This window comes from Tachypleus tridentatus, chromosome 7 (genome assembly GCF_004210375.1).
Source record: "Tachypleus tridentatus isolate NWPU-2018 chromosome 7, ASM421037v1, whole genome shotgun sequence".
NCBI lineage: Eukaryota > Metazoa > Arthropoda > Merostomata > Xiphosura > Limulidae > Tachypleus > Tachypleus tridentatus.
The window spans coordinates 129,437,043-129,461,818 of record NC_134831.1 but is presented as its reverse complement, the minus strand read 5'-3'; the positions used below and the strand labels follow the sequence as shown (position 1 = coordinate 129,461,818).

Genomic DNA, 24,776 nt, shown 5'->3' with positions numbered 1-24,776 from the left:
AAGTTGTTTCACAGAAAATGTTGGATATTGTACAGTATTGATTTATTTAAGATTAACAATAGAAATGTACTTTATGTGACACATAGTTATTGTTGTTGTTTTTCAGATACTTGTAACACATGTTTAGTGGTGGCGGTTGTTATAAATATCGGATGTTAAGCAACAATATTATAATACACTAAAAGGAACACGAAAGAAACAGAAAAATATTAAAGAATGCTAGAACATAGAGAAATGAACAGTGTCTGAGGCCATGAACTTAAGATGGAAAGTAAAATAACTGTTGTTTGCCAAACTGATGTCATTGCTTTAACAACAGATGTCAGTAGTTGTTATGGACAGCTCATAAATAAGTGTTTTAAAGTAGAGAACAATCAACACAATGTGTTGATTTTATTACAATTATTGTAAGTATGAATTAGAGATTCAGCAGGAAATACTGATTAGTGCATACTATTTATTTATTTTGAGTAACAAGTTAAAATCAAAATACGTTAACGATACGAAATTACCTCATGTAGCACACAAATGTCTGTCTTCATTTACACTAAAAGAAGTTGCAAGAAGAGAAGAACTAGAAATGGTGCTAAAATATAGAGAAGAGCAGTGTGCAAGTAGTGAAATGGAGATAAAAGTAAAAATAATTGTGCTTTACCCAAGTGATCTGTAAGTCTTACTGCTCACCAAGCGTTGGGTGTTCTTACCCTGTAACAGGATGTCCAGAAAAATAAGGTTTTAGGTATTTAAAAACAGCTTAAAATATGTGCAGTTACGATGAAAATACAAGGTTTACAGGCTCATGATATTATGCCAAGTATTTAATAAATTGTGTGAAGAATATTATGAAAAATGACAATTTTTGTTTTGTTTTTTACAAAATGATTAAACTTCATCAAAAGTTAGATATAGGTGGCGCTTTGCAAGTAACCAGTGGTTTAATGTTTTATTCGGTTAGCAGTAATAGATACAGAGATAAATACTATTTATATTATTTGTATACAACGGAATTTGTTACGATAAATATTTTCATTACGTTATATAATAGTAATTAAAGTAAATACTTGAAATATACAGTTATATAATAGTGCATTCAAGTTTAATAAATATTAAGAAACCATCTACGTACTTTCCTTTCCATACAGCCAATAGGAATTAGCTAACATGACGTCAACTAACATGGAACTGAGAAAAAATTATGAACCACCCACGTACGACAGACAACATTTATTATAATCAAGTAGTTTTCACAGGATTACATCGTTCCACCCAGTTGTTGAAGAAACAACAACAGAAAAAAAAAAACACGAAAACAATAAAAGAAATAGCTAATGTGAGAAGTAATTATGTCATGACTGACATTGAAAATGTTTACTAATCCCAAAATCAAAGACACGACAAGAAAACATGAATAAAACATTAAACACAACTCCATAACTACGTTTATTAGAATATTAGCTAATTACTTAATAGCTAACAAAGATTCTCTACTACTGTGGAAAAAATCAAAGGAAGAGGCTTCCGAACTAGGATGAAACAATAGATAATAGATAAATAATAGATAAATTTAAAGGAAATAGATAAATAAATAGCCTTTCTTTTCTCTTTGTTAACTGAATTAATCATTTCTGTTGTTGAGAATTATCATCCTTTTTAACTTACGAAAGACGTGGTTAACAATGTCATTTATGGAACAAAAAAAGATCAAAGTTAGTTTTAAATACAAGCATTTCACTTAGAATATTAGGAACGGCTAACGCAGGCATTTCTCCAGTAGCCTTGAAATAAACTCCACAAACAAGCTAACAAACCCTAAGCATTGACTGAAGATAGACCATATTTATAGTTGACTACTTTAAGGTTTTCTTATAGGAAACAGACAATAAAATAAATATAAAGATCACGTAAAAATTTACCTCATAATTGCAGGAAATACAGGAGTCGCGATTGGCAGGGACTGGTACCCTTAACTGATACAACTGCTCCTTGTACGTACAGCCTCGACCATGGTAGACATTTGTTGTGACATTACCACTGCTTTCATCACTAGTGAAAGTTTTTGAGCTGCAAACGTCATCTTCACAACGGAAGCAACAATCACCATCGTATCTAGCAGGATGATCACACGTCACTGGTGGACACTCTTGATCCCAACAGTCAACTTCTCCAAACTACAGTAATAACAAACAAACAACAAATTTTAAGAAGTAATTACAAATACTATTTTTAACCATAAGGTACAGAATGGGATATACACATGCTCTGCTTACCACGAATATCGGAAACCCGGGTTTTAGCGCTATAAGCCACAAAGAAAAAGTACTCTAAATACGGGGTTTACAAAAACAGTGTCGTAGTTCACGATTTTATTTTGCGTTTTATTTAATAGAAACATATTAAGAGAAACACATCATCTTCCTGTTATGTCTTCCTGCATTCCAAAACTACAACAAAGTAGTGTTAACTTAAAATGGTAAAAATAAACGCGTAACAATTTATAACAAGTGTTCAGAGATGGCCCAAAGTACAGCTTTTAGTCTTAACCTCAGTAGCACTGGAAAATCACCTTCAGAGCTATTTGTGAACAGAAGGCTGACAAAAGTCTAGGAGACATTTTATTTTGTTTTTTACTTACTAAACATTCGCAAACTTGACATTGATAAACCCAACGTTCTCCATTACGAAATATTCTTGGCACTTCCTGGTGACGACAGAAAGTAGTGACGTCACACTGCGGGCAGCACTCTAGATCAATGTCAGTCCTGCTACAATCACACGTCTGTTTTTGGCATGTGACGACACCACTATTACACGAACACTCCGTGCAAGTCGATCCTGCTGCTGCTAGCCAGGTCTCGCCATCTCGTGTTTCGGTTCCATGATACATACAATCTGGAATGGACATCGCAACATTTTCATCTACGTCATATAAATTTTCTTCTTTGAGCATATCGACTAAAATACAAATGTATAACGGAAGCGGAAATAAACCTATTTACTTACTCGCCTCATTTTAACTCTCAAGTTAAGATATTCTGAATGTTATTCTTAGAATACAAACAATGATCTTCAACTTCTTACGCTATGGATAACAACTCATGTCGTAGCGCAAATCAAAAATATAAATATGCGATAAACAATTATTAATATTTTGCCAAACAAAATTCAACAAGGTGGTGAATTAAATACACTTTTCTAAGAATCAAAACCCGGAAATGTAGGCAATTACAAAAAATAATCATTCTTTAGTTTTCTCTTCGTTCTGACTTCGTATTTTAACGCTCTACCACTTGGCAAGATGTAAACTCACTTAGGGAACACGTGGAATTTTCTTTACAGTCACACTTATAACCTCCTTCTTTATTGACACAAACAGTTGAATGGTGGCACGTGTGAGAGTTGCTGGTGCATTCGTTGATATCTAAGGAGAGAGATGGTTTAATAAAGTTAGGTGTATGAACATACAAAACAGTAAGTAACCCAAAGATGCCCATACAAAACGGTAAGTAACCAAAACATGACCATACAAATCAGTCTAACGAACCCAAACATGCGCATACAAAACAGTCCAACGAACCCAAACATGCGCATACAAAACAGTGTAACGAACCCAAACATGCGCATACAAAACAGTGTAACGAACCCAAACATGCGCATACAAAACAGTGTAACGAACCCAAACATGCGCATACAAAACAGTTTAACGAACCCAAACATGCGCATACAAAACAGTTTAACGAACCCAAACATGCGCATACAAAACAGTTTAACGAACCCAAACATGCGCATACAAAACAGTTTAACGAACCCAAACATGCGCATACAAAACAGTTTAACGAACCCAAACATGCGCATACAAAACAGTTTAACGAACCCAAACATGCGCATACAAAACAGTTTAACGAACCCAAACATGCGCATACAAAACAGTTTAACGAACCCAAACATGCGCATACAAAACAGTTTAACGAACCCAAACATGCGCATACAAAACAGTTTAACGAACCCAAACATGCACATACAAAACAGTTTAACGAACCCAAACATGCACATACAAAACAGTTTAACGAACCCAAAACATTTTCAAGATGATGAGGCTGAAGCCTAGATATTGCTAAGTTTATGATAACACTTGTTTATTTGCAAACAGAAGCTTGTCATACATTTATTGCTACTGTACTGTTAACTTTGTTACTACAACAACACTAAATTTCCAGTAAAGTAGATCACTTCTTGAAGTCACGTACCTTGACACACAACGCCTCGATAATTGTCAGTTAGTTTGTTCTCGTAGCCTGGTCGACAAAGACAGTAATACCATCCGGGCATATTAATACACTCTGAATCAGGATGACATTCGTGGATTCTCAGATTACACTCATCAATGTCTGGAATGTTACAAGTTACTATTGAAGAAACGTTTTATTTATGCAGAGCTATAGTTTGAAGTACAGTTTATCACTAATCACCGAAAAACATAACTTATGTTTCTCAAAAACTTCCTTTAGTTGCAAATTTTTGCAATAGAACAACGTAATAAGAAAAGTGTTTGTTACAATAGAAGAGTACTTTTGAAATAGAACAACGTAATAAGAAAAGTGTTTGTTACAATAGAAGAGTGCTTTTAAAATAGAACAACGTAATAAGAAAAGTGTTTGTTACAATAGAAGAGTGCTTTTGAAATAGAACAACGTAATAAGAAAAGTGTTTGTTACAATAGAAGAGTACTTTTGAAATAGAACAACGTAATAAGAAAAGTGTTTGTTACAATAGAAGAGTACTTTTGAAATAGAACAACGTAATAAGAAAAGTGTTTGTTACAATAGAAGAGTGCTTTTAAAATAGAACAACGTAATAAGAAAAGTATTTGTTACAATAGAAGAGTACTTTTGAAATAGAACAACGTAATAAGAAAAGTGTTTGTTACAATAGAAGAGTGCTTTTGAAATAGAACAACGTAATAAGAAAAGTGTTTGTTACAATAGAAGAGTGCTTTTGAACTAGAACAACGTAATAAGAAAAGTGTTTGTTACAATAGAAGAGTACTTTTGAAATAGAACAACGTAATAAGAAAAGTGTTTGTTACAATAGAAGAGTACTTTTAAAATAGAACAACGTAATAAGAAAAGTGTTTGTTACAATAGAAGAGTACTTTTGAAATAGAACAACGTAATAAGAAAAGTGTTTGTTACAATAGAAGAGTGCTTTTGAAATAGAACAACGTAATAAGAAAAGTGTTTGTTACAATAGAAGAGTGCTTGTAAAATAGAACAACGTAATAAGAAAAGTGTTTGTTACAATAGAAGAGTGCTTTTGAAATAGAACAACGTAATAAGAAAATTGTTTGTTACAACAGAAGAGTACTTTTCAATGGTTGTCTTTTTGGCTTCCAGTTGTTTAAAAAAATATTTTTGTGTAATTTTCTTAATCAGAAATTTTAATCTCCCGAAGTGCTAATTAAAATAAGATAAAAGAAATTTCTAAAAGTGATTTTGGTATTATTTTGTTTTTTAGTCTAATAATAGGAAACTTACCAAGCTCACAACTAGGACCCGTGTAGCCATGACGACATGAGCAAATTCCTGGTGCCACGCACTGACCACCGTTTAAACAAGTCTCGTTGCATACAGCTAAACAAAGAACAAGTCATTTGATTAAAAACTTAACAATCAGCATGTTCAGTATTAGGTATTAAGTAAAGTGAAGCATGAATGTGACATTCATGGTATATCCATAATAAATAATTGTTTCAACGACCGATTTTTCGGCCAAATATTTTCCTTATTTATGTTTATTTCAAATGTTTCATTTAACGCCAGATATTCAGTCATAACAATGTTAGTTTAAAGCATGGATTCTCAACCGGGGTCCACATGGGCCCTAGGGGTCCATGGAATATTTCTGGGGGTCCACAGGCAAAACATAACAAATTGGAGGTCCACAATGATATTTTGGTGGTCCATGAAGAAAACCAACTCAGAATGGTTTTTATTATTAAAAATTCAATTTCTACTGTAATTTTGGTTGGACGTGAAGAAAGCTGAAGTAGACATTCAAACGAATTTGGATGTATTTTATAGATTTTGAAAAATGTCCAGAAATTTGCTTTGAAAGCGATAAAAAAAAGAAAAAATAAGTGATAAGAGCTGGTTTTAAATATGCGCCTCAGGCAGTCGGTTCTTTTCCTATTATATTGTCTGTCTGACCTCCGCCCTCCCATACTAATCTCCTTAGGGAATTTATTCCAGAAATATTTCGATCTGTCAAACCCTTCTAGGGGAAAATCTATTAAAATGTCGACTTGACCCAAGCAGTTCACTTCAGTTGAACTCCATCGTGAAAAGGTAAGAGATATTAAGAGTTCCTAGTACAGACATTCTTTCGTATGTTTTTTAATTTTTGCATTTCAATAATGAAAAAATTATTTCCCAGTATAAAAGTATAAAAAGACTGAAGAGAAAAATGGCAAATTTTTCCCGTTTTGATACAAATATCAAATATCAATTCATATCTTGGCAGTTATCTGATATGATTATCAGCCTTGAGGAAGTTAAAAATGTCAATGGTGACCCTAATGATAATAATGAATGACTTGTATAGTTTTTTTTAATCATTCAAGTTATTTTAACTATAACATTTCTATTTACCAATTTTACCTCGAACATTTACCATGCACTCTGTTTCTAAATATGTGTTTTATTTGTCGAAATATTTCTAAAAATGAATAGCAATATATATAGTTAGATATTATGAAATGCAATAATTGTATTACCAGCTGTATATATATTAATTATATATGTATGTATGTATGTATGTATGTATGTATGTATGTATGTATGTATGTATACATTCTTGCTAACACACAACTTGGAGAACAGCTGCTTGCAAATAAATGTGATGCGTCTTTCTTATCAGATATATTTGAAAAATTGAATTCACTTAATAAACAGCTCCAAGGAAAAGATCCTGATCTGATATCTAGTAAAAGTGCTATTGCTGCTTTTCTGAGGAAACTACAGTTGTATAAGAATAATATCAGGCGTCGTGCATTTGAACAGTTTCCTTGTTTGGCCTCTGTTAGCAGCGATTTGCAAGATAAAGATCTTGCATTATATGGTGAATATATGGAAAATATGCATGAAGATATGCAAACTCGGTTTAGTGACCTACTCATGATGGTTATACCGACTTGGGTTTCAATTCCTTTCGAAGTTAATGTTGCCGATATCGACATATCTTTGTAAGAGCCTCTCATCGAATTACAAAGTGATGAAATAATGCGTGCAAAATTCAAAGATGGAAAGTACAATGTATGGAAGACAAATGATGTTGCTACAAAGTACCCTTTGCTCTAGGATAAAGCACAGCTCTACGTTATTGCTTTTCCAACATCTTATCTTGTTGAATCGGGATTTAGTCGTGTTTCTCAACTGTTATCAAAAGCTCGCAATAGACTTGACATTGTTAAAAGAGGTGATCTTCGACTATCATTAACATCGATGGAACCAGATATAAAGAAACTCGCCGAGCAGCATCAACCACAGGGATCTCATTGAATAAATATGCCTATCTCTTTTTTTTTTTTTTCTTATCACACACTTAACTTTAACTGGTTTATCAAAAATTTTAACCAGTGTACATAAATAAATGCTGCAGTGAATTCAATTGCCTGAAGAGCTCTGATCTCCATGGGCTTGACCATGGAAGAAACATTATAATATTGTAATACAAGACATTGGTAAAGAATTATTATCACAATAATATTGAGTATTATTACTATTATTAATTATCATTATTATTATTATAATTGTTGTAGAATACTTTATTTGCTTTAAATTAGTTTTCATTTAAAAATAAAGATTAATTATATACTATTTCTTTGATTATTAAAACCTCAAAATTTATATTAGTGAAAAATAGAATATTGTCTTCTTATGACCAATAGTTATGAAGGGGTCCACCAAGAAAAAAAGAAGGGAAAAGGGGTCCATGGGTAAAAAAAGGTTGAGAACCACAGGTTTAATGCAACATATGGTTATGTGAAAAGTAGAAATCATTGTTCATTTGAGATTGTCTAGGATTTAGTAAGTTTTCAGAAGAGGAAAAACAATATTTATAAAAGCTTTTTAGCCCAAGAAGTCTGAGATGGAATTAGATTTGTTTGAAACGTAAGACAATTTAATCTAAATTCAATTTTGAAATAGTGAAATTGTTTGCAATATCTAAATATTGTAGTTTAATTTATTGAAATTTTACACAACGACACTAAAATACACAGTAATGAGTTTATCATTATTTTACGGCCCGGCATGGCCAGGTGGTTAAGGCGCTCGACTCGTAATCGGAGGGTTGCGGCTCAAATCTCCGTCACACCAAACATGATCGTCCCTTTTAGTGTTGAGGTAGTTATAACGTGCAGTCAATCCTATTATTCGTTGGTAAAAGAGTAGCACAAGAGTTGGGGGTGGGTGGTGATGACTAGCTGCCTTCCCTCTAGTCTTACACTGCTAAATTAGGGACGGCTAGCACAGATAGCTCTTGTGTAGCTTTACGCGAAATTCAAAACAAACAATCACGGAAAGAAAAAAAAATTCCATTACGAGTATTGGTACGAACCAATGATATGAGCTGTTCTATTTACTTACGTCTGCAGGAATGTCCACTTCCGATGTACCCCTCCATACACTGGCAGTGATAGCTTCCATCAGTGTTCTTGCAAATGGCATTTACATCACAACTGTGTCGACCAGTAACACATTCGTCCTCATCTAAACGGAGCAACCAATTACAATTATTTATGTTACTAAGAGTAATTTTCATGATGTAATATTATATTTTTTAAAAACTTATAGAGTTTTGTTTAATGATTTAGACGAGATATTGTTATCAATAATATAATCATTCAGACAATTTTTCTGGTCCTTACTGTATATATTATTATAATTTTCACAACAGCCGTTATATCAAACTTTTTGTTTTTATACGAAAGAACTAGCCAACTTTTCTTTGTGTGTGTATGGAATTAGCAGGATTTGAATCTTCAGTTCTATGGATCTATATATGGGCACTCTAACCACTTGGCTAGTGGGCTATGATCATTTGGAATTAAGCACAAAGCCTACACAATGGGCTATTTGTACTCTGCCCACTACGGGTATTCGAAATCCCGTTTCTAGCGGTGCGAGTCTGTAGACATATTGCTGTGCCACAGGGAGTCGCCCTATCGACTGCCTATTGGGTCATATCAAGAGAAGTGTCATTTTGTTGCAAGTACAAGCCTTCATAGCTGATTAATGTTTGTCTTAACTTTGCTAGAGAATAATAACACCTTGGGTTTACCTGCGCAGTAGTAATCATCTTCTCGTTTGTAACCAGGAAGACACTCACAGGAGTAACTGCTATGTAAGTTAACACACCGAGTGTTTTCTCTACAATAGTGGCCTTTGTGTCCACCTTTCTGGAGGCATTCATCGACATCTAAGGAGAAATGAGCTTAGATTTTTAAACAACTGTAAATATTGTGGAAAATATATTATATTAAAGACTGGTTCACAGGAAAAATGTAGTTATAAACTTATTTATAAACAAAAATGATCAAAGAGAACTACAATAAACAAAACAAAGTGGGTTTTTAATATTAATATTACCTTTAACTATGTCTTACAACATTTATATGAATCATATAAGTTGATTTGGTATCTGAAAAATAAATCTAATTAAACGTTTACTTCATCGTTATTGATGTTTAAAAATGGGTGAATTTTAGTGTTCAAAACAAACGTAGTAGCCTTGAATAGTGTTTTAAAATAGTGAATTCAATGTACTTTAATAACACTATATGCAGGAAATATGAAGTAACTATTTAAATAAGTGGATATTCATGTTTGGAAATACGAACAAATAATTTAATATGTAATTTAACATAGTAACGTGTGACATGGTTATACGAAGTAAACATTTTTTAGAATCTAATATCGTTTGAACGTTGAACAAGAAAGAGATACACAAGTTAATAATTTGTTTACCTATAAAACACTACCCTCACCCACTTACAAAGCCTTATGAATTTAAACGGATTCTTTGGAGTTATTTTTGTTTCTTCCGTTTTGGTCTATTGAACTTATGGCCCGGCATGGCGAGGCGGGTTAAGGCGTTAGACTCGTAATCTGAGGGTCGCAGGTTCGAATCCTGATCGTACCAAATATGCTCGCCCTTTCATCCGTGGGGGCGTTAAAATATGACGATCAATCCCATTATTCGTTGGTAAAATAGAAGCCAAAGAGTTGGCGGTGGGAGGTAATGACTAGCTGCCTTCCCTCTAGTCTTACACTGCAAAATTAGGGACGGCTACCGCAGATCGCCCTCAAGTAGCTTTGCGCGAAATTAAAAAAAACAACAACAAACTATTGAACTTTGTTATGTTATATAGTTTCATCACTACTTCCAATTTACAATAAATGCTTCTATTTTATTAAAATACAAACTTTAAATGTTAAAAAAGACAAATAAAGTTTGAAGCAGTTCACGGTAAAAAATACACTAAATGTAATGCCTTGATTACTCAATATAAATAAATATGTTCGTCAGTATACCTTCACAATCTCTTCCATTTCCCTGGTATCCTTCATTGCAATAACACGTGTAGTTCGTATGAAGGTTAAAACAAGTGGCATTCACGTGGCAGTCGTGGCCTTGTGAGCAGTAGTCTGTGTCTAAATTTAAAATAAGAAATCTGCTGTCAGAAGCTTAACTGAATCTGCAGTCTGACGCTATAGAGCTGAAACCCAAACTTTCGAAACAGTAGTTTCGTTGTTACCAAAACATGTTATATAAACACCTAGATTAAACATTAGATTTCAGAGGTTGACTTGCATCCATTTACCATGTTAACTAAAAATCTGCAGTTTTCATTATTAATGGTTCCACAAATACCACTCCTACGTAAGACAGTTATGATGAAAATATCTCGACTTTAGTAGGTTTTAATAATTCTCTGTCTTATAATAACAAACCTTTGCAAGTTGGGCAACACTTCCCTTCTATGTAAATATAATCTTCAACTGGACAAGGCAGTGTTGGACATTTCTGAAGCTTTTCGCAGTTCATGTTACCATTCTGTAAAGACAAAATCGAGCGAAAAAGTTTAGTTTAAAGTGACACACAAAGTAACAACAAACATTAGTGACACAAAGAAATGTCGCATATAAATTAAAATTAATAATTGTTAATCCTGTAACTATGAGTAAGCAAAATAACTAATATTTAGATGGTTGAGTGTTTGTAATTAATCACATAATTACACCATAGGTTATCTATGCTCTGCCCAACCATGGGTATCGAAACCCGGTTTATAGCGTTGTAAATCCACAGACATATTCGCTATGCCACTGGAGGGTACTAATATTTGAACATATTGTTTTTAATAAGTCTTGTCAGAGGTTTTTAAGATTATACAATTATCTTTTTTTTCTTATCTTTCTTATGATTTATTTGCAAAGATAGATTATTTATTCAGCCCGTAACTAAGTAAGCATTTTAAACGGTTAATAAATAAATAACACACACTCACACACAGATATATATATATAGTAGATTACTGTTAACCTTAATACGTCATGAGGCTATCGAAACTGCACACTAACAAACGTGTTTCGATAGGCTTCCATGATTGGAAAGAGGAGAAGCCTTGCTATAGCAGGTGTTAAGTTAAACATGATAAGTACTTACATTGCAATAGCATTTCTGACATGGTCTTCGGTTCTCTTCCTCTCCATGGTCGTACAATTTTCCATCAATTAGGCACTTTTCTTATTGGAAAAAAACAACACACATTTCTCGTCAAACATAGTTCAAAATCGTATATTTTTTACCTCGCTGCACAAAAAAGAATTACTAGTTGCCCATCCGTTATTTATATCTTTTATCTCGTTAGCTAATATCTAGGTTGCGATATTCTGAAATTAGCAGCAAGATTCAACATGATTTAGAAGTTGTCAGGAAGAAACGAAGACGTGACACGAAGTTCCAGAACTCACGACTAACATTTGCTGTGGAAAACAAATTACGGATCTTCATATGACCGAGACTTCATATGGATCTTCATATGAGACTTTATTGTATAACTGTTTTGTAATATTACTTAAGAATTTCTAATAACGTTTGCTTTTTTTAACTCTCATAATATAAGTTAAATTTCAATAAGATATAAACAATGATTGTTTGCACTCATTGTTGACCGTCTTTACAATAGCTGTATTATGAGTCTATCACTCAATTAGTTACGGAAAAATGATTTATAGTAAAGTACTTACTTAAACACGTGGGGCAACAGTGTCCTGGAAGTTGAACAGGATTTTTACATGGCACTGGATTACAGGACTTACGGTGGCACGTAGTGTTTCCTTTCTAATAAGAACACGAAACAGAAACGTTTCGAGTATAGTGACACTCAAAAAGGTACTTCAAACCTATCGACAATTATATAAAGTCACAGTAGTTCTGTTTGAAATACAGTAATCGGGAGGTTCAATATGGGGTTTCTCACTTCACTAATAATTATAAAAATTCGCAAATATGTAAATTCTCCATTTAAAAAATGAAACAAAATCTATTGTTATATCTGTTTAGACACTACACTTAACTTTTGTGACAATATTAACTGGGTGCTTCATCACCTAACTTCTTAATGTTTTTACGACAACAATAATATTTCGTTTCTCTGTAAGGTTACTTGTAAAGCACCTACTTCTTAAAAACAAGTAATACGCAATAGAATACACATTGGAAGATTAAAATTTTTTTCTTTGTATTATAACGTATAATAAACACACACATAGATATCTTTGTATACTACAAATTTAAAAATTATTGTTTTCTTTGTATTATAACGTATAATAAAACACACAGATATCTTAGTATACTACAAACTTACAAATTATTGTTTTCTTTGTATTATGACGTATAATAAAACACACACATAGATATCTTTGTATACTACAAACTTACAAATTATTGTTTTCTTTGTATTATAACGTATAATAAAACACACATAGATATCTTTGTATACTACAAATTTAAAAATTATTGTTTTCTTTGTATTATAACGTATAATAAAACACACATAGATATCTTAGTATACTACAAACTTACAAATTATTGTTTGCTTTGTATTATAACGTATAATAAAACACACAGATATCTTTGTATACTACAAACTTACAAATTATTGTTTTCTTTGTATTATGACGTATAATAAACACACACATAGATATCTTTGTATACTACAGATTTATAAATTATTGTTTTCTTTGTATTATGACGTATAATAAACACACACATAGATATCTTTGTATACTACAGATTTACACATTATTGTTTTCTTTGTATTATAACGTATAATAAAACACACATAGATATCTTTGTATACTACAAATTTAAAAAATATTGTTTTATTTGTATTATAACGTATAATAAAACACACATAGATATATCTTAGTATACTACAAATTTAAAAAGGCAGTTATTTAAAGATACGACCAAAACTAACAGCAATCTTAAAAATTAGGTATCTCGTGTGGTGACATGATACTGAGAAATAAAGTGTGGCTATTAAGCCTCATACGGTGCGTAGTCTGTGTTATACGTTTTGTTAATTAGAAATAATGGAAACATGGAGAAAGAAAATGGCCGAGTTTAACCAGGACTTACCACACATGAACAACTTTCACAGTCCACTTCCCATGAGGAACCGTCCAGACGAACACTTCCATTCACATGACAGTTTATCCTACATTCACATTCCTCCACAGCTGAAAGCCTCGTTTCTGCTTGGACTAACTGGAAGAGAGTAGATAATGCTCTGAATACAACATAGAATATTATTATCTAAGCAGAAGTAAATATAAATGTCTGGACTTCAAATATTTTCTGAAGAATTACCATACGTTTTAGACAAAATATATTAAAAAAGTAATATATATAGAGAGAAAGAAACAAAATTAAGTCAAATAGTGTTACATTAAATATTTGTACTCCAGTGAAGAAACACAGTGGTTACAATTGGACAGCAAGGGTTTTAAAATACCTAGCTTAAGCCTTGTGTACAGTTGTTAATTTAAACATACGTTTATTGGGGAAAGAAACACAAAAAAATTGAATATTTTTTACTGTAAGTAGAACCAAGTGACTAGAGAAGTTTATTATTTATAACTTTATTTTCTACCGAGTATGAAGAGGGCTGATTTATCAGTATTATTTCCAATTGTTAATTTTATAAATGAACTTATTTGGTACTATGGTTTTTAATTTTGTGTTTCATTGCTTGTATAGTTTGATTAAGATACATTAAGTTCACTATTTTAAAACAGTATCCAAGGCTACTACGTTTGTTTTGAACACTAAAATTTACCCATTTCTTAACATAAATAACATAATTAACATTAAACATAATTTAGATGTCTTTTTGAGCTAAACATTTAATTAGGTATTTATTTTTTGGATACCAAATCAAGTTATAGAATTAATATAAATGTTGTGCGAGGTAGTTTAAGGTAATATTAATGTTAGAAATACACTTCCTTCTATAGACATCGTTATAAAAGGAAAACATTCTCGGTGATTTCTGGGAAATATATATATATTATAAAATAAAATAAAATAAATTACACTTAGAACCTACTTTTTCTTCTAATGTTTTCATGTGCTTTTCTAAGTTCAGGACCGACATCTGTAGCTTTCTAAACTGGCCACAAGTCGGACAGTCTGGTAAGAATAAAACAATTGGGTAAAAGGAACCATCTGACCATGACCAGTCTTTCAAATGACTTAGTTAGCTTGAAGTACATCAAGTTTCCATTTATAAATTGTACTAACATTGAAAGAAAAAGTGATTTTCACCTTTATCTATCAAAAATTCTGTTAAGAAACATCGATGTATCTTCAGGTTATAAAATAGGATTTGAATCTATTAAGAAGTTTAGGATCAACGAATAACTAAAGTTATTCCATTAACAACTTTCAATCAATTTTGTAATGTGATGTTTAATCTGATTTTCTGATGTCATTGTTAAGTAACTAGCGTAGTAAAAAACGTTCTTTTCTTCTATTTGTGACTTAATTTTACTATGTATTATTTCTACGCTTTCGCTATTTTTTAAAATGATTAAAAAAGATATAATAATTCGTTTGTTTATTAAAAAATTCCATGACAAGAAAAACGCTACTTGTATTTTGAAATAATGTGTAAGTATAGACAACATGTCAAAAAACAAGTGTTAACGTGAATACAATAATATATATGTATAAAATCACAAAAGAAATTATAAAGACAATGACCGCCAACTGTAAGAGATGATAGTAAGGAAAATGTGGTACATACTACCATCAGGTAATTAAACAAACTAATGTGGTACGTACCACCATCAGATAATTATACAAACTAATGTGGTACATACTACCATCAGGTAATTATACAAACTAATGTGGTACGAACTACCATCAGATAATTAAACAAACTAATGTGGTACGAACTACCATCAGATAATTAAACAAACTAATGTGGTACGAACTACCATCAGATAATTAAACAAACTAATGTGGTACGTACTACCATCAGATAATTAAACAAACTAAATCTAAAACTACATAGTTCACTATACCTGTATCAAGATGAGGACACTGTACAATATATCCATGAGATTTTCCAATAATTTTGGCATCTTGTAAAATTCCCTGAAAAGCAAATTATTATTATTATTTAGCATATTTATCTACAATATTTTCTCTAATGTACGACATTTAAATTAACACGAAAGATACTTGGGTTTTGTCTTTCTTTATAGCATTACATCAATGTTTCACTAGAATACGAACACCTCCTGTGTATAATAAAACAACTGTTGAAAACAGATACACGTTTTACGTACAAATTTCATTTAGTTTATTAAAGTATAATATAAAGAATTAGTTTACGGTTCACTTTGTGACATTCAGTATATTTCTATGTACGTTTTATTAAACGCGACTAACATTTGAACAACATGTAAATTACGCTCACATATCTGCTATGAATTGTAAAGGGCATTACGAACAAGCGTTCTTTACTTGTACTTGATAGATTAGTGGAAACATGTTTTTCTTCGTCCTTTCTCATAAATGAATACTAGTCATTAATTATCGAAACTAAACTTAATACACGAAACATCTGGAAGGTTTGCAAAGTAAAAAAATGAATCAATCCTCGTGTATATTTGCACTACGAGGTAGCACTTAAACTGGATACTTACGTAGTGGCTTATAGATAAAATAAACTGCTTTCGTTTGCGTGTTTCCGAGACACAATGAATTAATAAATCGTGATGAATAATTAATTTTAAATTAATCTTAAGTATACACGTATAAGAAGGTTATATATACTTTTAACAACAGATCACAGTACTAGGTATTTAATGTTTTCTAACCTGGAATAAAAATTGGTGTGAATTTCTTTGCCCAAGCCACAACGAGGTGTTCCTTGAGGAAACATTTCGATCAACATCAGATATGACCTGTTTATAAATACGATTACAATCCACAAACAAATCGACAGCATTGCCACTAACTGATAACGCCACCTGATGCCATTTGTCATCAGCTAAGCGGTAAGGAAATGTTTCAACATAAACCATATTATTGTTGGTATAATGTAGTCGTATTTCGTCTTTTCTTCCACTGCTCTGTATTTCCAGAAATCTAAGACAAAAAAAGAAAAACTATTAAAAAAAAAACAAAAGTTGAAAATAGTGCTTCTCGTCATCCATACATTTTGATAAATTTGGAATTTTGCTTAATATTTAGAAAAATTTGTTTGAAACTATAAAGTGACATCCATACAGTGAAAACAATGAAACTAACCAGATTAGGCTTAAATTATTAACATCATAATACGTATAACGTAAAAGGTAAGTACCGTATTCTTAGATTAATTGTTTAGCGAATGGTGAGATATTGTTAAAACTTGACATTTAATTCACAAACTGCCATTTATAAGATCAGCCAATCATCTTCAAGGTGTGTGTTTTCTTCTGTATCCTGCCTAACAGTCAATCAACGGATCTATATACATCACTCACGTTTATGAGTATACGTCATTATCTGAAGCTAAAGAGCATACTACATGTACTGAAAATTAATTATATATATCTACCCTGGTTTGGTCTTATTGAAACATTTTGGAATATATATCCTTGTTGAAGCTGCCTTACTTTATAATTCATGAGATTAGATGTTTTTTGAAAAAAGATTCAGAAATTCCATTTATTTGATATAAATACATCAGAAATCATTTTAGGTTGAGGTTAAATGCTTCAGATAGATTAAAATAAAAGTTAATTTTTGTACAGTGGTTCTCAATTTTTCGTTGCAAAAAAAATAACAACAGCAACAAAACATCAGTGTTAAAGGGAAGATTGGTGTTACTTTTTATGTGACTTGCATTTTGTACCAGTCTGTGACCACGTGAAGGATCCTCGTGGACCACACTTTGAGAACCGCCACTTTATTACACACATAAACTCTTTATTTTGGGCTTAACTATTTTTATTAGAAACAATATAAGGAAAATATTTGTAAAACTTACAAAACCTTTTGGTGAGAATGAAGTTAGAAACAGGCCATGCATGGCCAGGTGGTTAAGGCACTAGACTCGTAATCCGAGGGTCGCAGGTTCGAATCCCCATCACACCAAACATGCTCGCCCTTTCAGTCGTTGGTGAGTTATAATGTGACGGTCAATCTCACTATTCGTTGGTAAAAGAGTAGCCCAAGAGTTGGCGGTGATGACTAGCTGCCTTCCTTCTAGTCTTACACTGCTAAATTAGGGATTTCTAGCGCAGATAGCACTAGTGTAGCTTTGGGCAAAATTTAAAACAAACAAACCTAGAAACGATTTCTTAGATCGACGGTAAACCCAGTAGAGGGTGTCTTCAAATTTAGTTTGTTTGTTAAGCACAAGGCTACACAATTGGCTACCTGTTCTCTGCCAACCACAGGTATTGAAACCCGGTTTCTAGCATTGTAAATCCGTAGGCAAATCGATGTGCTACTAGGGAGGGGGCGCCTCTTCGGATTTAACGCTTATGTATATTTGTCAGATGTTTTTTATTTCAAATTAATGGTTGTAAGCTTATCTGTCGTTTCCCTCCGAATCAAATTAATGGTTTTAAGCTTACCTGTCGTTTCCCTCCGAAAATCCAAACAACGTTCCTGTATTTCTTCTTTCTTGCTTAAGTGTAACCATGAACGTAAATTCGTTGCTTGTAGCAAGAAGTCGAGCTGCCTTCCTGGAAAGTTCTTGCGACAGAATGAGTTGCCTGGAAACTCCTGGATCAGTAACAACAAAATCAGTTACGTAGAGACTGCTACCAAGTATCAAAGTTAACCTGATTCCGGACAAAGCAAACCTACAACTAATATTAGTAATTAAACGATGAAAGTTAGATTGTAGATTTTTTAAAAAAAAATCAAGGGTTACAATGATTGAAAATTCGAAACTTGTAAAATGTATGAACATTATACAATCAAATTAAGGACTTTGATAACTTTAATTCCACACCAATTACTTAAAAGTAGTTTTAGCTAATTTTATAAATTTTATCATGTGAAAAAATGAACGAAAATTAAAGATTTTCACTCTGCTGTCATGGTGCGCAAACAGTTGGGCGCACCCTCTATAGGAGTATATAAATAATACCTGAAACTACAAATTTAGAAACAAAGGCATTTTATACACTACCGCACACTACTAGTAAATAATACAGCAACAACAATTAACATAGGGGAAATGACATGTGCAGTGTACACACAGAGAAGTTATATAGGGCGTAGGAGGGCGACACTAAATAAAGGTTTGCGCACCACTGGTCTAATGAGGTAGATCCTGGTAAACATACGATAAACTCGAAGTATCATTCACACTGTTTTTTATTATATTTTTTTACTTATTACAAACCTGTCAAAAGTTTATTCTAATATCTCTGTGTACATTAGCCATTTGTTATGAATCAGATAGAATTACGTAGCAAATATATATATGTATGCATATATATAGGCTTTGGACAGAATATACTTAAATTTTATACGGACTGAATGAGGTGTGGAATTAAACACGTTTCGGTCTGTCCTACAAAGTGACCGAAACGTCGTGTGTGTTTATTCTCCATGCAGTCCATAATAACACTGTATCAAGGCTAAGAGATGATAGCTATTTCTGAGTCATTACTTTTCGAAAGTTAAATAAAAAAAAAGTTTCTCGAATTAAATATTTCATTAAATCACAAGGTTTAATTGAAACATGCAGCGAAATAATTACCTGTCAGTTTGACCGCTGGAGTTAACCTATGAAATCCTTCAACCACAGTTAACCCTGCGTAAGTGGCGTTGTAAACATCGAGTCCATTAACTAGATCAACTTCATACCTTTGTTCTATCTGTATACTAGTAGCTGTATGAAAAACAAACAAAAAGATATTTGAGGTTAACTAAATCCAGTCTCAAAAAACGTATTTGAGGTTAACTAAATCCAATCTTTTTCAGGTATAAATGATTTTCGTAATTTATTTGTTTTTGTCCTTACACAAACACAAAAGATCCGTGTGTAACATTGACATCAGCCTTGAGATATAAAACGCTTAACATTTAACACTGGAAGGGTACTGGTTCGAAAACCACGAATGGCAGACAAATATTATTTAATTTTTCACAATATGTCTTCTACGATTGGACGTCCAAATTTATACCGTTTCTTCTATGGACTAAGATATTTTTCATTTCGTTTTTTAAATAAAAGGAAAGAAATCGGTAAAAAAGAAAAATAATTATGATAGAAATATTTTGCACTCATCGAAATCAAAGTCACTGTATTATAGAACTACCTGATGAGAATTATCGAACTTTTACATTACACTGAGTTCACTCATTTCTCATATAATACAAGCGTATAGCAAAAGCTATAAATATCGCTTTACACGCGAACATGTTTGAACGAAGCTGGTATGAATGCAACAACTGTTTGAACAGAGCTTTAAAACGTTGCGATCCTAAGAACGTCGTTTCGTTGCATTTGTGCACACTACAGTTTCTAGAATTTCGCTAAAGCCTCACCCGAGTTGATCAGCGGTATATCTGCGGACTTACAACGCTAAAAAACCGGGCTTTGATACCCATGGTGGGCAGAGCACAGATAGCCCATTGTGGAGCTTTGAGCTAAATTTAAAACAACGCTAACATTTCGCTAAAGAAACGTTAATTTAAGATTGTTGTAATATTTTCTTTTATGATCTACTTTTTTACGAATTTTCCATCTAATATTGGAGAAACCAATGTCGAGAGGACGCTTTACGGAAAAAAAAAGGTTAGTATAAAAAATCGGTGTAATGAAAAGAATAACATACGAAAATACTTTTTAAACTTCATTAAACTGTGCAGAACTGAGACTAAGAGCTGGGAATTTCGTATCACATCACCATGTGTAAAGAAAGCGTGGGTGTGTAGAGAGTATTATGTATTTCAAAGAGAAGAGCATTTGGGAAATGGAATTGCCATCCCTAAGGGTTCCATTTCAGACAGCTGTGTTTATGTGTGAAATTGTTTATAGACACTTAAGGTACCCGTGCCTCCGCACTGTTCTGTTTTAATACTTACCTCTGATACATTGGCTTCGAAAGTGTCGCTAGATCTGGTGTCTCTTACTATTTAAGTCAGTGTCTCAATTGTTATTAGACTACTCAGCTTAAAATGTCTTTTATACTAGAGATGTGTTTTGAGATAAATTTAACCTCGCAGTCATTAAGACCATCAGATTCGTTCAGAATTCTAAGCACTGACCTCGCACTTAAACAAAATAGTCCATGGAGGTCACATCCCTGGAGGGCTGCAATATTTATTCTCGTTGGTTTTACATTTTATTTAAAAGCGTTTCGTAAGCTAACCACGAGATTGTCTTTAATAAAATATTAGTAATCCACTGATCCAACCATCATACTTCGGCAGCGCACGAAACAGCTGTGGATTTCTTCTCTTGATGTGCCACACTTAACAACGAAACAACTGTTAAATCAGAACTGAGTGTATAACAAGATGCATAACTAAACACGAAGGCCCGACATAGCCAGATGGTTAGGGCACTCGGCTTGTAGTCCGAGGGTCGTGGGTTCGAATCCTCGTCACACCAAACATGTTCGGGCGTTATAAAGTGACGGTCACTTCGTTGGTAAAAGAGTAGCCCAATAGTTGGCGGTGGGTGGTGATGAGTAGCTGCCTTCTGTTCAGTCTTACACTGCTAAATTAGAGAGGGCTAGCGCAGATAGCCCTCGTGTAGCATTGCCCGAAATTCAAAACAAACCCAAACAAACTCTCAGTTGGCAAGGTTTGCTTTTATTTACATAATAAATAAAACGTCATAACAGTACGTAATGAATAGTTTCAAACTAATTAGGAATTAATAAGTCGTGTTTAAGCTCAATCGTCAATGCTCGCTACCTTAACCATTCAAGTTTTCTTCAATCATCGTTAATTAATGATCCTAACCAAAGATTCCTGTGTGTAGTATGCGCATGCGTGTGTAGTAAAGTCTGTTCAGATAACATTTTTTCTCACTCTGAAAAGGAAAAATAAACAAATAAGGATATACCACTGCTCGTCTTGTGAAAAACTATGCAGGCAGGTACAAAATTGTCTCAACTTTCATTCAAACGTTTCTGTGAATCCTCTATGAAAAAAAATCGTAGCTTATGCTGTGCATGTCATCTGCTCACCTCTAAGAAGTATTGCTTTAGTAAAATATGATTTAAAACCGAAGAAATCCCCTAAACCTAACATGAATAAAGGTTTATAAATGTTATGAAAACTGGACATCTACAAAGATAATTACACAGGTGTAAGTTGTTAGGGACTTTACCCCAAATATATGAAAAATAAAACACTTCGTTTATATTATAAATCGAATTAAAGTTTGAAAACATTTAAAACTACTCGTGTTTTACAATCATGTGTGTACAAGCTGTTTCATATTTATTCATATTAAATAATTGGTTGGAATTACAGAAACAACATCTTTATATTAAAAAGTGTAGCATAATTTTAGGAGTTTTCCACAAGTTGAGTTTTTCTATTTATAGCGGTTAGCATCAAGAACTGTGACTTTGATGATTCATGGTTCACGTACTGTTGCGCTGTAAGTTTTACGATCAAACCTCACTATTCGGTTATAGTAGCCCATGAGTTGGCGGTGAGTTTTGTGAACTAACCGCTTCCCTTTTGTCCGTCAGTTTAAAGTTAGGGACAGCTAGCATCTGCGTAGCTTTGTATGAACATCCAAGACAACCAGTCAATTTTTTTATAGTGCTTCATAATACAATATAAACGTCAAACATAAGGTTTATTAAGACATAAGACATTCATCGTTTTATTGTTATGCTTTATATCTTACAGTGTCTGATCCTACAGTAAAAAAGTGTAAATAGTTGAGTAATTGTGAGTTTTACCTTAAACTTAAAACGAAAACTAATTTAATTTACTAGGAAGTGAAGTTAAAATTAGATTGGTCAGGTTAATGATACCCTTGTAGGCTAAAGTGTGGAACTCATTTTATGAGTGTGTGTATTCTTGTAAATAAGTAAAATATATGTATATATACTCACATGTGATGGAAATCAACATTTGCAGGAGAAACCATTCATTCCATGGTATCCTAACCATCCTGTTCAACGTCGACGACTTCAAAGAACCATTATCGAAATTTCTTCGCAAACGCTTGTTAACAGTAACCAGTCACTGACGCATTAATCATTCCAGTACTCTTGTTACAGGTGTTTGTCTACAATAAAACACTCACTTTTTCCTTCCTTCAAATTTAACGGGCCGCATTTTCGTCCTGTATTATTATGCCATTCAATAGAATGTCTAATTTCGAAGAAAATTTGACGTCGAGCTACCAGTGTAATGTTAGGGTTATGAAAAATATGGAGCTGTTGTTTTTTTTCTTTATAAATCCTACTAGTAATATCTTTACAGCTACTCAGCACTACAGTGGTATTAATAAACTACGTGGCACTTGTTGAACGAATACACTGGAAGCGACAAAACATCCAGTTCTAGTTTTTCACGCATCCCAATTCATCTGTACCAAATTAGGTAATTACGAAAAGAAGCATCTCCCATTTCATTTCCTCTAGCGACGAAGTTTTAAATAAATTTCAAAAGCTATAGAATGAGTATCATCTTGACGCGCGACATGAATACTGTACGTTGCGGACGGTCGTCGTTTCGCGTATGCAAACAGAGATCACAAATATCACGCTGTTGTTTCTCCACGGTTTGAGACTGCTCTACTTAGGATGGGAAGATCCAGATTAAAAGTGGAATGGGATTACCTTATTCAATTTCAAGTCAGCACAACCGACCGTTGCCACGGCTGTCACGGATCTGAATGGCCTTAGCAGCGGATACTATAATGTTGTGTCTATATACTCTTCAATAGTAGATCCGCCTTCGTAACACAGGTGTGACAATGGATATGTGAGTAATTCTGAAACACCTACCATTGCCGACAACCAAGCTACATTGTACCATTTCCACTCCCCCCTCATGGCATTCACGTGACAGCTGGTCTCCAATAATTTCGCTCAATCGGGATGTTTGGATGTTCGACTCCTGCGCGTGCGGCTACTCACTCGAAAACAAGAGAAATTTTGTTCTTCACATTCTCCTTTCCGTCACTGACTATTTCACTGTAAAGCGCAAATAACCACTGTGTGCCCTAAGCGTTTTTTCCCCGTGAGGTGGTTCACACAACTGGATGGTACACACACGTGCTGCCCACTGACGTCTCTAGGACGCAGGCAAACTAATTGGTAAGCCGTTGCAAGTGAAAGGTTAGTGTAGCGAGTACCGTTTGGTCTTACCACCTGTGTTGGGCCGTAACGTCAGCTGCTTCCGCTAGGAGGCGACTGTATAAGCGGTGACCACAGAGCGTGACACGGATTCTGGTTGAAGCGGGTCATTAATTTAACGTTGGATTGATTATCAATGAATTCCGTACGAAAGGGGGGTAAGAAAAATTCTTAGTACTCGCATGGCTTCTTCATATTTTGAAAATTGCAGTACAAACTTCTACCGCTAGGAGTCTAGTGAGGTTTTAATAAATACAAGCTTCGGGGGAAATATGACCATCCTTTATCTCTGAAGAGAAAATAAACCTTTAAGCGTTACGATATTTCTTTATCTCTAAAACATAAACATTTAAATATTTACAGGGTGTATTTATTTATGGAGAAATAGAAACTTTCCGAAGCTTCCCCGGATTTGAAATTAATAAAAATTAAAAAACGTACTTTGTAAACACGTTTCTTCAGTTTGGATAAACAAATGTTCCTAACTTTGAACGACTTCCTCAGCATTAACGAGAAAAGGAAGATACATAAAACAATATGATTTATATATTTTTATTCATAAATAAACGATTTCTGGGAGACTCTCTCTAGAAATTTCGAGCTCTAAACGATACGAAACATGATTATAATAACTATAAATCTTATAACCGTTAGGTTTAAAAAATCTTCCCGGACATTCTACACTTCTCGTACAAAATGTTTTGCTGTGGAAATTCCAGCTTTAACTAACTAACACGTGCTTTTCACGTAAACGAAGACGGAAACACATTTATAACTATAAATCTTATAGCCATTTGGTTTAAAAAATCTTCCCGGACATTCTACACTTCTCGTACAAAGTGTTTTGCTGTGGAA

General features: G+C 33.3%; 1 protein-coding gene across 1 annotated transcript; it reads right to left on the bottom strand.

Moving 5' to 3' along the window:
- Positions 1–1,502: 1,502 nt before the first annotated feature.
- LOC143257810 (protein kinase C-binding protein NELL1-like) lies at positions 1,503–22,811 on the bottom strand. The gene is made up of 19 exons (XM_076516839.1): positions 22,671–22,811; positions 19,343–19,474; positions 18,204–18,354; positions 16,455–16,725; positions 15,654–15,726; positions 14,675–14,757; positions 13,705–13,833; positions 12,309–12,402; positions 11,725–11,804; positions 11,010–11,112; positions 10,590–10,709; positions 9,337–9,474; positions 8,643–8,765; positions 5,532–5,627; positions 4,245–4,385; positions 3,308–3,418; positions 2,633–2,889; positions 1,914–2,168; positions 1,503–1,523 (listed from the first exon to the last, which is right to left on the bottom strand). Exons 1-19 carry the CDS (start codon positions 22,726–22,728, stop codon positions 1,503–1,505), a joined length of 2,436 nt encoding a protein of 811 aa, XP_076372954.1. The 5' UTR covers positions 22,729–22,811.
- Positions 22,812–24,776: the final 1,965 nt, after the last annotated feature.

What these genes read in the sequence shown, in the direction of transcription:
- LOC143257810 (XM_076516839.1), bottom strand. Translation starts at nt 22,728, where the DNA reads ATGGTTAGGATACCATGGAATGAATGGTTTCTCCTGCAAATGTTGATT. An exon ending in TTTTCGGAGGGAAACGACAG is followed by an intron (nt 16,726 to 18,203) that starts GTAAGCTTAAAA and finishes TTTTTGTCTTAG; the next exon opens with ATTTCTGGAAATACAGAGCA. An exon ending in GGGTCCTAGTTGTGAGCTTG is followed by an intron (nt 4,386 to 5,531) that starts GTAAGTTTCCTA and finishes GTAACATTCCAG; the next exon opens with ACATTGATGAGTGTAATCTG.